Genomic DNA, 14,223 nt, shown 5'->3' with positions numbered 1-14,223 from the left:
GACATGGCAGCTCGCTGTGTATGGGGGGTGTAGTCACAGAGGGGTCAGAGCACCCATGCTGACCCCTGACCACTGCTGGCTATGATAGAAAGGTGTCAGGACACACAGGACATGGCAGCTCGCTGTGTATGGGGGATGTAGTCACAGAGGGGTCAGAGCACCCATGCTGACCCCTGACCACTGCTGGCTATGATAGAAAGGTGTCAGGACACACAGGACATGGCAGTTCGCTGTGTATGAGGAGTGTAGTCACAGAGAGGTCAGAGCGCCCATGCTGACCCCTGACCACTGCTGGCTATGATAGAAAGGTGTCAGGACACACAGGACATGGCAGCTCGCTGTGTATGGGGAGGTGTAGTCACAGAGGGGTCAGAGCGCCCATGCTGACCCCTGACCACTGCTGGCTATGATAGAAAGGTGTCAGGACACAGGACATGGCAGCTCCCTGTGTATGGGAGGTGTAGTCACAGAGGGGTCAGAGCGCCCATGCTGACCCCTGACCACTGCTGGCTATGATAGAAAGGTGTCAGGACACACAGGACATGGCAGCTCCCTGTGTATGGGAGGTGTAGTCACAGAGGGGTCAGAGCGCCCATGCTGACCCCTGACCACTGCTGGCTATGATAGAAAGGTGTCAGGACACACAGGACATGGCAGCTCCCTGTGTATGGGAGGTGTAGTCACAGAGGGGTCAGAGCGCCCATGCTGACCCCTGAGCACTGCTGGCTATGATAGAAAGGTGTCAGGACACACAGGACATGGCAGCTCCCTGTGTATGGGGGGTGTAGTCACAGATGGGTCAGAGCGTCCATGCTGACCCCTGACCACTGCTGGCTATGATAGAAAGGTGTCAGGACACAGGACATGGCAGCTCGCTGTGTATGGGGGGTGTAGTCACAGAGGGGTCAGAGCGCCCATGCTGACCCCTGACCACTGCTGGCTATGATAGAAAGGTGTCAGGACACACAGGACATGGCAGCTCCCTGTGTATGGGGTGTGTAGTCACAGAGGGGTCAGAGCGCCCATGCTGACCCCTGACCACTGCTGGCTATGATAGAAAGGTGTCAGGACACACAGGACATGGCAGCTCCCTGTGTATGGGGTGTGTAGTCACAGAGGGGTCAGAGCGCCCATGCTGACCCCTGACCACTGCTGGCTATGATAGAAAGGTGTCAGGACACAGGACATGGCATCTCGCTGTGTATGGGGGGTGTAGTCACAGAGAGGTCAGAGCGCCCATGCTGACCCCTGACCACTGCTGGCTATGATAGAAAGGTGTCAGGACACACAGGACATGGCAGCTCGCTGTGTATGGGGAGGTGTAGTCACAGAGGGGTCAGAGCGCCCATGCTGACCCCTGACCACTGCTGGCTATGATAGAAAGGTGTCAGGACACACAAGACATGGCAGCTCCCTGTGTATGGGGGGTGTAGTCACAGAGGGGTCAGAGCGCCCATGCTGACCCCTGCTGGCTATGATAGAAAGGTGTCAGGACACACAGGACATGGCAGCTCCCTGTGTATGGGAGGTGTAGTCACAGAGGGGTCAGAGCGCCCATGCTGACCCCTGACCACTGCTGGCTATGATAGAAAGGTGTCAGGACACACAGGACATGGCAGCTCGCTGTGTATGGGGAGGTGTAGCCAGAGAGGGGTCAGAGCACCCATGCTAACCCCTGACCACTGCTGGCTATGATAGAAAGGTGTCAGGACATACAGGACATGGCAGCTCGCTGTGTATGGGGAGGTGTAGCCAGAGAGGGGTCAGAGCACCCATGCTGACCCCTGACCACTGCCAGAAGTCTCTACACTGGGCAGGTGAATATCATAACATGTTACATCATGTGAATGGCCTCAGGTTGCATTATGGTAAGAAGACAGAATACAAACTATAGTAACAACAATACTGTCCTATACTGCACATACAACTCCTGGTAACCTACAATACGTTGCAGCTATAGAAACACATCATCATAATAGATCACTTACTATGAACTGTTCAATATCTCGCTCAAAGCCCATATTTGGCAGATCAGGCATCATGTGAGATACCACTTTAAAACCTGCATCCTTAGACATGTGAAAAGACTCGCAGACCGCCTTCACCGTGTGACCTCTGAAAAAGAAGAAACAAGTCAAAAAGTTACGAAATACATCTTAAATCCTTAGGAAAATACAACTATTTCACAGGGTATGTCACACAGAAACTCCAGCAGCAGAATAGTGAGTGCAGCTCTGGGGTATAATACAGGATGTAACTCAGGATCAGTACAGGATAAGTAATGTCATGTATGTACACAGTGACTGCACCAGCAGCAGATAGTGAGTGCATCTCTGGAGTATAATACAGGATGTAACTCAGGATCAGTACAGGATAAGTAATGTCATGTATGTACACAGTGACTGCACCAGCAGCAGAATAGTGAGTGCAGCTCTGGGGTATAATACAGGATGTAACTCAGGATCAGTACAGGATAAGTAATGTCATGTATGTACACAGTGACTGCACCAGCAGCAGAATAGTGAGTGCAGCTCTGGGGTATAATACAGGATGTAACTCAGGATCAGTACAGGATAAGTAATGTCATGTATGTACACAGTGACTGCACCAGCAGCAGAATAGTGAGTGCAGCTCTGGGGTATAATACAGGATGTAACTCAGGATCAGTACAGGATAAGTAATGTCATGTATGTACACAGTGACTGCACCAGCAGCAGAATAGTGAGTACAGCTCTGGAGTATAATACAGGATGTAACTCAGGATCAGTACAGGTTAAGTAATGTCATGTATGTACACAGTGACTGCACCAGCAGCAGAATAGTGAGTGCAGCTCTGGAGTATAATACAGGATGTAACTCAGGATCAGTACAGGTTAAGTAATGTCATTTATGTACACAGTGACTGCACCAGCAGCAGAATAGTGAGTGCAGCTCTGGAGTATAATACAGGATGTAACTCAGGATCAGTACAGGATAAGTAATGTCATGTATGTACACAGTGACTGCACCAGCAGCAGAATAGTGAGTGCAGCTCTGGGGTATAATACAGGATGTAACTCAGGATCAGTACAGGATAAGTAATGTCATGTATGTACACAGTGACTGCACCAGCAGCAGAATAGTGAGTACAGCTCTGGAGTATAATACAGGATGTAACTCAGGATCAGTACAGGTTAAGTAATGTCATGTATGTACACAGTGACTGCACCAGCAGCAGAATAGTGAGTGCAGCTCTGGAGTATAATACAGGATGTAACTCAGGATCAGTACAGGATAAGTAATGTCATGTATGTACACAGTGACTGCACCAGCAGCAGAATAGTGAGTGCAGCTCTGGGGTATAATACAGGATGTAACTCAGGATCAGTACAGGATAAGTAATGTCATGTATGTACACAGTGACTGCACCAGCAGCAGAATAGTGAGTGCAGCTCTGGGGTATAATACAGGATGTAACTCAGGATCAGTACAGGATAAGTAATGTCATGTATGTACACAGTGACTGCACCAGCAGCAGAATAGTGAGTGCAGCTCTGGGGTATAATACAGGATGTAACTCAGGATCAGTACAGGATAAGTAATGTCATGTATGTACACAGTGACTGCACCAGCAGCAGATAGTGAGTGCATCTCTGGTGTTGCTCATCAGCTCGTTAGCTGTCTGTTGCTGTGAGAGGCTGTGTGCTGCTGCTGCTCCTGAGCTCCAGGGAAAACCACCTCCACCTGGGGCCTGCTCTCTCCTCTCCCAGGGAGGGAGTGGGTTTTCAGGCATGAGCCAGGGCAGCAAGTCCCAGGCTCCTGCTTCCCGGTCTAGGCCGGCGGGAGGCAGGGGTAGCCAGGAACCGGCCAGCGCTGCGGAAGCCTTGGGGGTGAGAAGATCTGCAAGGAACAGCAGCAATGCTGCTCCAAGTACCCCCAGGCCAGCTAAGGCTTCAAAAAGCAGCAAGACCTCAGAAAAGATGAATACCTCAGGAAAGCTGGATACCTCGGGAAAGCTGGATACCTCGGGAAAGCTGGATACCTCGGGAAAGCTGGATACCGCAGGAAAGCTGAGTGCTCAGAGAGGTGAGGCTGACCTCAGTGAAGAGGGCTGGGGAATGCTGAGGACCCGGGAGTCTATTTCCAGCTATGCCTCCCGGGCTCTGGGCCACCTCTCTGAGTACGAAGAAGCCAGCAAGACGGTGAGGAGACTGCGGGAGGAGCTCAGGTGCGCCCATGCCAGGGCAAGCTCTGCCCAGAAGAGGAGGAAGGAGCAGATTCTGGCAGAGATATCCAGGCTCCAGACTGACATCCAGGCCTTGGAGGAGAGGAAAGCTTACCTGCTGGAGAGGAGCGGGCCGTTTAAAGAAAAGATCCTTAATGATGAGAGATTCCGGGAGATGGAGGAGGAAAAGCAGAGGCGGCTGATGGGGCTTCAGCCAGAGAGTCAGATGGAGGAGGAAAGTTCGGTACCGTGCAGTGGGCCCCCTGCAGGACAAGCGGCTATGTCATCTGGCTGCGGTTCTGCCGGCCCGGGTGAGGATAGTGACAGCCACCAGGGAGGGGCGCTGATGGAGGAGATCCGACAGCTCGAGTCCCCTGTGCACCTCCAGGACTTTACTTTTGGAGACGATCTGCCGGAGGATGCACCGGGGGGCAGCAAACCACGAAAGAAGAAGACCAAATCCGTGGAAGTGGTGAGTCTAGTCTACAGCCCCCTCCCCGTAAAACCCGAGTCGGCCGCAGGGTCAGCTCACTGTGCGAGCCCCGTTACCCAGCCCAGCACAGGTCCTGCAGTGGACTCAGTGCCAGGGAGCGGGGAGATTACAGGTGTGACATCTGATGTGGCGATGGGCTCCGTCTCTGTTTGTGGTAGCAGTGGGGGAGCAGGGGAGACATCGGCCGCGAGGCCGGACAGTAAGGGCGGCTCGGCTGTTGCGATACCATCCAAATCCAGTGCTGTGGTGCGTCCCCCAGTGGGAGGGGGGGACAGCCCGGCACTGGTGGCAGCTTCCGGTGCCTCGGCGCCTCTTCATGCTGTTGCCGCTAATCACTCGGTTATGGAGCGGCGGCAGTGTGGAGGGGTCGCTGAGGCTGAGGGCTCCGGACCTCCCAAACCTAAAGTCCTATTTTGTGTTGGTGTTGGAGACAGTCTGCAGAGGAGTGCTGAGGAAGGTGGGGATCAGCGGTGCCACATACCAGCCAAAGATCAGCGGCGACTCCTACCTTCCTCTAAGAAAAGTAAAATAACATCTGCTACCGATGATGTGGAGGGCACAAGTGTGACACAAGTTGGGGTCCCCTCTGGGCGATGCGCTGCGGGGGGACCCCCGTCCCTTGTGCCTGAAGATGCGGAGGTGGTCTTGTCTGCTAATGTTGTTGCTGGTCCAGCCAGTGTGAGTGGAGTCAGTAATGTTGTGGTGGATAATGTGAATGGTGTGAGTGGTGGAGAATCTTTTCCAGCTTTGGGGGTGGGTGATGGAGGGACTGGTGGTGTGAGTGGCGCGGCTGAGTGTAACATGCAGGTGGGTAGTGTTAATGTGGTGGGTGCAGGGGTTGGTCCGGTTGCTCCCCCAGTGGCGGCCCCTATTAAGAGCTATGCCAGTGTCGCTGCTGGGGGAAGTAGGGGTCCATCATCCTCGTCTCTGGGCTCTGGGGACGGCTTTTTGCAACGGCGCCTCCTGCAGGCCTTACAGAAGGGAGAAAGGACGATCAATGTAGCGGGGCAGGAGGTTGATTTGTCGTTTTGGATAGAGAGGCACGGCCTGTCTGCCTTCCGAGAGCAAAGAGGCAGGGAGACATCATGGTCGCTCCCGACAACCGGGCCGGGTGCTAACCGTAGGAATGTGGTCCGTCTTCGGTGGCGTGGCAGTGATGTGTGTCCCCCTCGGGCACGGGTAGTTGAGCTGCTGCTGAAGATGGACTTCAAGGCGGCTGACATCTTTGCCTTGATCCATCCCTATGGTACATCTGAGTTTGATATCAGCTTTGTTCGGCCGGAGGGGCTTGAGCTCTTCTGGTCCAACTATGAGCTGAGATACAACGAGCCCGAGTGGCGGGACTTTGCTGTGCAAGCAGTGTCCCGCCAGAGCGAACTCAAGAAAGTGACCGTTCTTACCCGTAATGAATCACTATCTTGCTTTGACATCATGACCTGGATGAATCGTTATGGAGAGGTACTGGGAGTACCCGAGAAAAATCGTGATGAGTTTGGTATCTGGTCAGGGGCCTGGACCTTCATGGTGAAGTTGAGGCGTTCAGGTAACTCAGTCGCCCACATCCCTTCATCAGCCTTCCTGGGGAGGGATCGGATCCTGATCTTCTACCGGGGGCAGCCTAGGCTGTGTCACAGGTGCGGTGACCCCACACATTTCAGCGCAAACTGCACCGTGCAGAAGTGTGCGTTGTGTGGGGGTGTCGGCCATCTCGCTGCATCCTGTACAGGGCAGATTAGGTGTAACCTGTGTGGTGATCTCGGTCACCCGTACAGTCGTTGTCCTCTTTCCTTCGCTAATGCGGGCTCAGCCTCAGCGGATGAAAGCCATGAGGCTGAATCTGCTGGGGAGGGGCCTAGCAGAGGTGGAGGAATGGAGGGGCCAGGGAAGAAAGACAGGAAAAAGACGCCTGCCCAGCTAAGGCGTCTAGAGAAGCGTCAACAGGAGAGAGAGCGGGGGGAGTCTCGGGCTGCTGGGACAACCTCTGGCGCTCTCCTAGAGACCACACCTGTCGCTGAGGCCCCAGGGGAGGATGTACTGGATGAGGAGGTCAGGAGGATCGAGAGAGAGGAAGGTGCCACGTCCTCAGACTCCTCCCATTATGAGAGTATGGACGAGGATAATAGGGCGTGGCTAGAGGAAAAGCGTAAGCGTGGCGCCAAAAAGAAGAAAAAGGGTAAAAAGAAGGGAGGTGTAAGATCTTCTCCCTCCCTGACTAAGGTACCCAAGGAAGGTGCAACCGACCCCCCGCTGGTCGAACTTTCAAATCGATTCCTGGCCCTGGATGGAGCGCCTCCTGCCGATGGAGGGGCTGAGGGTGAAGGGCCAGAGGTGGCGGAGCCTGCAGGAGGTGCCGAGTCTCCCCCTGGGGAGTCAGGGTCCTCAGGAGGGGAGACTGGCCCAGAGTCTGGAGACGAGGATGAGGGGGCAGGTCCTGGATCTGCCCCTGAAGCATCAGAGGTGCGGGAGATGGACACCACAATATGTCTAAAAAGGGGGTGTTCATTTCCCGAGGGTGGTGGTAAGATGGGTAAAAAGAAAGCCGTCTAACTCAATCACTCATGATGGCGGCACCCACTCCGTTGACGCTGGCGTCCATTAATGTCGCCAGCATTAAGTCTGATGCGGCTAGATTTGCGGCCTTTGATTTTCTCGGCCGTGTTGAAGCCGACATTTTATTTTTGCAGGAGACCAGGCTGCCAGATTTGGCGGCCGTGTTTAAAGCTAAGAGGGAATGGAGACACGGGCCTTCCTATTGGTCTCTTGCGGCCGAGCCGTATAGCGGAGTGGCGGTACTTTTTACCGCACCGGTAGAATGCCGACGAGTTATTGAGTTAGAAATGGGGAGGTGCCTGATCCTGGATGTCCTCATGAAGGGACAAGAACTTCGTCTTATTAACATCTATGGTCCCCAGTCCAAGTGGGACAGGAAGTGTCTCTTTATGAGGATCAAGCCCTACCTTTTTACAAGTCGGCAGGTGGTCTTTGGAGGGGACTTCAATGCTGTCACGAGGTCCCAGGATAGGGGAGGTTCCAGAGACAAGCTGACTTATGATAGCGTCGCTCTTAATAGCATAGCTAGTGAGGCTCGCCTGGTGGATGTCCACATCCGGCACACCCCAGGCCACGCGGGGTTCACCTATTATAGGGGTAGCTGCAGGTCTAGAATAGACAGGTTTTATTTAAAGGAGGAAGCCATCTCTTCAGCAGTGTCCGTTGTTGAGGTGGAGTTCTCCGACCACTGTTTAATTTTGTTTTCTCTGAATGTTACAGAGACCCCCCGGATGGGAAGAGGCTACTGGAAGCTCAATTCGTCTCTCCTGGAAGAAGCAGAGATAAGACAATCCTTTGAGGACTTTCTTCAGAGCCAGGTACCATTGCTGGGCCTTTGTAGCAGTAAGTCAGAGTGGTGGGAGATGCTCAAGAAAAGGGTGGCGAGATTCTTCCGCCAGCTCTCGAGCCTCAGGAGCCTGGACAGGTACCGCCTGTATCAGGGCCTGAGGAGGAAGCTCGAGCATCTCGTCTCGACTGGAGGTAGTCGTGAGGACATCTCCAGCGTGAAATCCTTGCTGAAGAGGTGTCAGTACGATAGGCACGCATCTTTGGTTTTTGAGAGGGATTACGGGAAATACCGCTCGCCCGACCCTTACAGAAACTGCAAGATGTCAGTGAATGGTAAAGTTGTCACGGGACTGGTTGACAGTACGGGATCCCTGAAAAGGTCCAGATCAGGGATCCTGGAGGTCGTCAGATCCTTCTACTCGCACCTCTTGGGCAGGAAGGATCTAGATCGGGATGTGATGTCGGGTTTCCTGGCTGAAACTGTCCCTGAGCCAGGAGTAGACCCCTCTCTTGATGTTTTGACAGAGATGATCAGGGAAGAGGAAGTCAGCCGGGCGATTGAAGGGCTCGCCCTCAAGAAATCGCCAGGCCCGGATGGCTTAACATCTGAGTTTTATAAGACCTTTAAGGACGCCTTGGTTCCCCTCTTGACTGAGGTATTCAATGAGTGTCTTTCCTCGGGCGCTCTGCCGAAGTCAATGAGGAGGTCAGCCCTGATCATCCTGTCAAAGGGTAAGGACCGATCTCGTGTTGAGAACTGGCGTCCCATAGCGCTTCTCAATACGGACAGAAAGGTTTTGGCAAAGGTGCTGTTTAATCGGCTGGTGCAGTTTGCGCCCCGGCTCCTTTCGGGGACCCAGCACTGCTCTGTTCCAGGCCGCAGTACATTTAGTGCTGTGCTTTGTGTCCGGGAGGCAGTGGAGCAGGGCAGGGCTGGTAACTGGAAGGGGTACTTGCTGTCCTTGGATCAGGCAAAAGCGTTTGATCGGGTTAACCACGAGTACCTCTGGTCTGTCCTTCTGAGGTATGGCCTGCCGGGGGAGTTTGTCAATTGGCTGAAAGTTTTGTACGCAGGGGCAGAGAGTTTCCCGCTTGTGAACGGTTGGATTGGCCGCTCTTTTGAGGTCGGGTCTGGTGTTCGCCAGGGTTGTCCTCTGAGCCCACTTTTATACGTGTTCGCGATTGACCCATTCCTTAGGAGGGTTGATCGTGGGCCGTTGGTGGGAGTCGGGATGGATCGGGCAGCACCGGAAGCCACTCTAAGGGTGGTAGCGTATGCTGATGATGTCACCGTTTTCGTGTCCTCGGGAGGGGAGGCGCAATGGGTGATGTCAGAGGTTGACCGCTACTCAGAGGTTTCTGGGTCCAAGATCAACCGGGATAAGTGTGAGAGTCTCTGGCTGGGAGAGGGAGGTCCAGGCTTTGATCTCCCGGACACTTTTCCAGGGCCCCAGGACTCCGCCAAAGTTCTCGGCATCGAATTCGGCCAGGGGGATTACCCCATGCAAAACTGGGACGGCAGGCTTAAGATCGCCGCTCAGAGGGTGGACCAGTGGAAGGGTTGGTCTTTGACCCTCAGAGAAAGGGTTAATCTGATCAAAACTTACCTGCTCCCGTTACTGATTTATCTGGGCAGTGTGTGCATGTTGCCAGAACCCCTCTGGACTCGGGTCTACAGTCTGTTCTTCCAGCTGTTATGGGGGAATAGGCTGAACCTTATCAAGAGGGAGGTTACTTACCGCACGAGGAGACAAGGAGGGTTGTGTATGGTCAACCCTGTGGTGTTCCTAGTGAATACCTTTCTTAAGATCAATATCGCAAACCTCTGGAAAGAGAGGGCTCCTCCGTGGGTATACTCCTGCAGGGGATGGTTTCGGCCTTTCTTCCAGGAATGGGAGACAGGAGGACAAGTGAAGGATCTCCGTACACCGCATGGGCATCTTCCGGCTTACGCTACCCCGGTTCTGAAGGTGATTCGCCGGTGGGGTCTGGGAATGTGGGAGATCAGGACCATGTCGAGGAAAATCCTTGACCAAAGGGTTCTGTTGACCCATTTCCAGAAGCCTCTGGCCCTCAGGGATTGCCCAAGTCGGGATCTGAGGGTGGGTTTGAGTTTATTGAATTCCATCAGGATCCCCTTGAAGTTTTGGGACGTGACTTGGCGCTGCTTCCATGGAAAGCTGTGTGTGAGGGACAATCTGAAGTGTAGGAGCTCTGAGGAAAGGGGTTGTCCCCGGGAGGAGTGCGGTGGTCTGCTGGAGAGCATGGACCACTTCCTGCTTCAGTGCCCCTTTAACACAGAGGTGTACAACCGGGTGGGCGCTTCCATCCATTGGCCCGGGTTGGCCGGTCTCTCCTATGCGGAGTGGGCCTATGGAGCATTCAGAGGCCTGGGTGGCCGGGACCGCTGCACGTTATTCTTAGTTAGTCTAGTGGTCAGGTACCACACGTGGAACGCACGGTGTTTAGTGTCGACGCAGCGTAAAATCCTCCCAGTGGATGAGGTGGTTAGGAACATTTTGGGTGACCTGGTGAAGGTGCGCTCTCTGGAGTATGAGAGGCTGGGCACGGGGAGGGCCTCTCTCCTTTGGAGGGGGTTCTCCTTTAGTGTCCCTTAGTCTGTCATCTCCGCTCCTGGTGTTGGGCTGAAGCTGCACTGTAGATTTTTGTTTTGTATCTGAGGTTATAGTGATGTTGGGCTTGCAGGCGCCGAACCTGGGCTTTATGTGGTTTTGATTGATGTTGTTTAGACTTTATTTGTATTCTGTTTTCTTTATGTTATGTTGTAATTACTGTATATATTGTATATAGTTGGGTTTGGGACATAGTGTTAGGTTGGGAGGGGGGTGATGGTGGTGGGACTTATGAACTGACCCTGGACACTGGTCTGGACTACTTAACGCAAACTTTGGACGTTAGACCAGTGTCTGGGGGGAAGGGGAGGGTGCGGGCGAGGGATTTAGTTTAGTGTAGTGTTGTGTGTATTTGTTATTATATATTAAAAAAAAAAAAAAAAAAAAAAAATGGGTGTGGGATGTGATCTGTGTGGGGTGGTTTGTTATTAGAGGGTGTGGGGTGGGTTTATGTATATTTATAGTCATTTATGTTTTATTTGTGGGTGTGGCTTGTCTTATTGTTTATTGGTTTGGTTTAGGTTGTGATAATCGGTTGGGTGGGGGTTGTGGTATTTGGTGTTCATTCATTTCGGTGTATTTTAAGTTATTGTTTTTACTAGGTGTGAATGTGGCTGGACCAGCAGGTAAGAATTTGTATGTATTGTATATTATGTTTTTGTATTGTTATGTTTTTTACTTTTATATAAAATAAAAGATCTACAGGATGTAACTCAGGATCAGTACAGGATAAGTAATGTCATGTATGTACACAGTGACTGCACCAGCAGCAGAATAGTGAGTGCAGCTCTGGGGTATAATACAGGATGTAACTCAGGATCAGTACAGGATAAGTAATGTCATGTATGTACACAGTGACTGCACCAGCAGCAGAATAGTGAGTGCAGCTCTGGGGTATAATACAGGATGTAACTCAGGATCAGTACAGGATAAGTAATGTCATGTATGTACACAGTGACTGCACCAGCAGCAGAATAGTGAGTGCAGCTCTGCAGTATAATACAGGCTGTAACTCAGGATCAGTACAGGATAAGTAATGTCATGTATGTACACAGTGACTGCACCAGCAGCAGAATAGTGAGTGCAGCTCTGGGGTATAATACAGGATGTAACTCAGGATCAGTACAGGATAAGTAATGTCATGTATGTACACAGTGACTGCACCAGCAGCAGAATAGTGAGTGCAGCTCTGGGGTATAATACAGGATGTAACTCAGGATCAGTACAGGATAAGTAATGTCATGTATGTGCAGAGTGACTGCACCAGCAGCAGAATAGTGAGTGCAGCTCTGGAGTATAATACAGGATGTAACTCAGGATCAGTACAGGATAAGTTCTCCTGGCAGCATGCTATGCCTTTTCCTGCAGTCCACAGAAATCCAGAATGTACTCCGTGGTCTTTTAGAGTGACACATCCTGAAATTGCAAGCAGAGCGAGATCCCACTAATTTTTGCTGTTTGGGGGATCCCTGGAGAAGCTCCAATCATAACCTGCATTTCCCTTCCTTCTTTCAGGGGTATCGGTGTACTCAGATGCTAATATTGTTGCAGGTTTTGGCAGGGCAGGAAGTAATAAGTTACTGCTTTACGGACATTAGAATTCGGCTCCGGGTTGCATTTTGGGCGCTCGGTCTCATCATTATGTGCTAGAGCTGCTGGGTGAGAGACTTATGGAGCAGATTCTCCTCGCTGTGTGCAGTGTATGGGAGACATTGTAGTAACCCGTCTCCCGCCACCGACTCTTAACTGCAGAGGAGACAATGGTGAAATGAATTTGTGTTCTTCCGACCTTACGCAAACCTGGGAAATCGTTCATTTAAGATTTTTCTTAAATTAATTGCATCTATTTTGGGCTGAATCTATTTGTGTAATGGAAGTTGTATTAAACATTTAGCTTTATTATCCTCTATACAAAGTATCCGCACTTATCACCAGGTGCCCTCTCCAACAGGTCAGGAGAAGATCCATCGGCCAACGAGGAAGCGTCTCTTCTGGTCTCCTCTTCAGTATCGGTAAGGGGTGCTTGACATTCATGAGATGTATGTATCAGAGGGGGGCGGACAATGGCGCCCCATCTATTATCCAGATTTTTTTTGGCCAGATGTAATGAATGGATAACTAATAGACGGGATAATCCACTTTCCCGGCAGATAAGTAAGTGCCTCTTATGTGCTCACGATAAACTTTTATTATTTCTTCGGAACAAAGCAGCCGGGGGGGAGAGGACACCAGGGCCACATTCCTCCGGGGTCCATACACCGAGGCATCAATTACTGTATAAAGCAGAGGCTTATTATCTGATGGAGATGTTACTTTGTATAATAAGGGTCCTTAGAAAGTTCTTACAGGATGGAAGCAGGAGAGATGGGACCCGCACCCACTGTCTAGACTTACAGGGGACACTATTTCTAAGTGCCAGGTGCTGCTATATAGGAGATTACTGCACCCCTGATCTTGCCCCCAATTTTGCTGAGGAGGGTGCTGCCTGTGGCAAGAGGCTCAACTGGTGCAGCCCTGGTTCTACGTCCTTAATGGAAGAATGGCCAGCAGGAGAGAGACTGAGATTGGGGGTTGCCCAACTAAAACTATTCAAGAAACTGCAAAAAAAAAAAAATTATTGTCATCGGCCTTGTGAATTTTTTCACTTCTTCAGGATCTTCACTGTAGGACAATTAGTTGGGCTTAAGGACCTTCACCTTTACCATACTTCCATAACTTGGAGAAAGGGAGCATTGTTAGAAAAAGTTGATATTGTATTGATATTTCTTCCGAAATTTGTGCAGCCACACAGGGACCTGCGTCAGGGTTACCCTAAGGTTATCAAGTCCCCGTGCCACGATGATCTGGAGGAGGTCCCACAGGTTTAGGTGAGAGATGTAGAGTCCTTGGCCTCTTCTGAGGCTCTTCTTCATCCGATACTGGCGATACACATTAACCATTAAGGTGGATTCTCCACATTCGCTCACCCGTACTGCAGAATTTCTTCCCCGTCCGTCCGGAGAGCGTTGCCGGCTCTGCTGTTGTCGGTGACAAGGACAGGCAGCAATATAATAGAGGTCAAGGAAAGCCAAGATTACGAAGTCTTACAGCTAAAGGATTTATTGATTGCGCTGATCCCGCACCTTGGCAGGACGGTTATCTCCCATCTTCTTCCGCCCACTCAATCGCTTGCTCGCACTTTGTGGACTCGCGAGAAGCTTATTCTAAAACCTTCACATTACGGAAACTCTCCGCGTCAGCAAAGAAGTTTTATGGAGTTGGGTGGAGGACGTCTAAATCTCTGCTGGATGCATGGACAAGCAAAGCACAATAATATGATAAGCGGGACTGTCTGCTCCAGCCCAGGAACGCCCAACCGGCCCATCCCATTGGGTAACCTCAGTGGCCACTAAGACATCAACCGTTCTACACAAGGTGAACCTACACCCGCTGCTGGTTATTTTATTTTAGTAAGAAGTTTCGCCATGATGTGTCATTGGATATGAAGAGACACTATTTTTGAGTGACAGATGCAGCTTTGTAGCAGATAACCGCACCCTGATCCTGCCCCCCGC

The 14,223-nt window shown here is 51.5% G+C and overlaps 1 protein-coding gene across 1 annotated transcript in view; it reads right to left on the bottom strand.

The window, feature by feature from the left end:
• The window catches only part of ELP3 (elongator acetyltransferase complex subunit 3), an 87,229-nt gene that overhangs the window by 39,671 nt on the left and 33,335 nt on the right, over positions 1-14,223 (bottom strand). The window contains exon 9 of the mRNA XM_072143844.1: positions 1,989-2,115. Within this exon, the coding sequence (XP_071999945.1) occupies positions 1,989-2,115 (127 nt within the window). The remainder of the gene's footprint in view (positions 1-1,988; positions 2,116-14,223) is intronic.

Source organism: Engystomops pustulosus, chromosome 3 (assembly GCF_040894005.1).
Source record: "Engystomops pustulosus chromosome 3, aEngPut4.maternal, whole genome shotgun sequence".
In the NCBI taxonomy this organism is placed as follows: Eukaryota; Metazoa; Chordata; class Amphibia; order Anura; family Leptodactylidae; genus Engystomops; species Engystomops pustulosus.
This window is presented reverse-complemented; position numbering and strand designations above follow the sequence as displayed.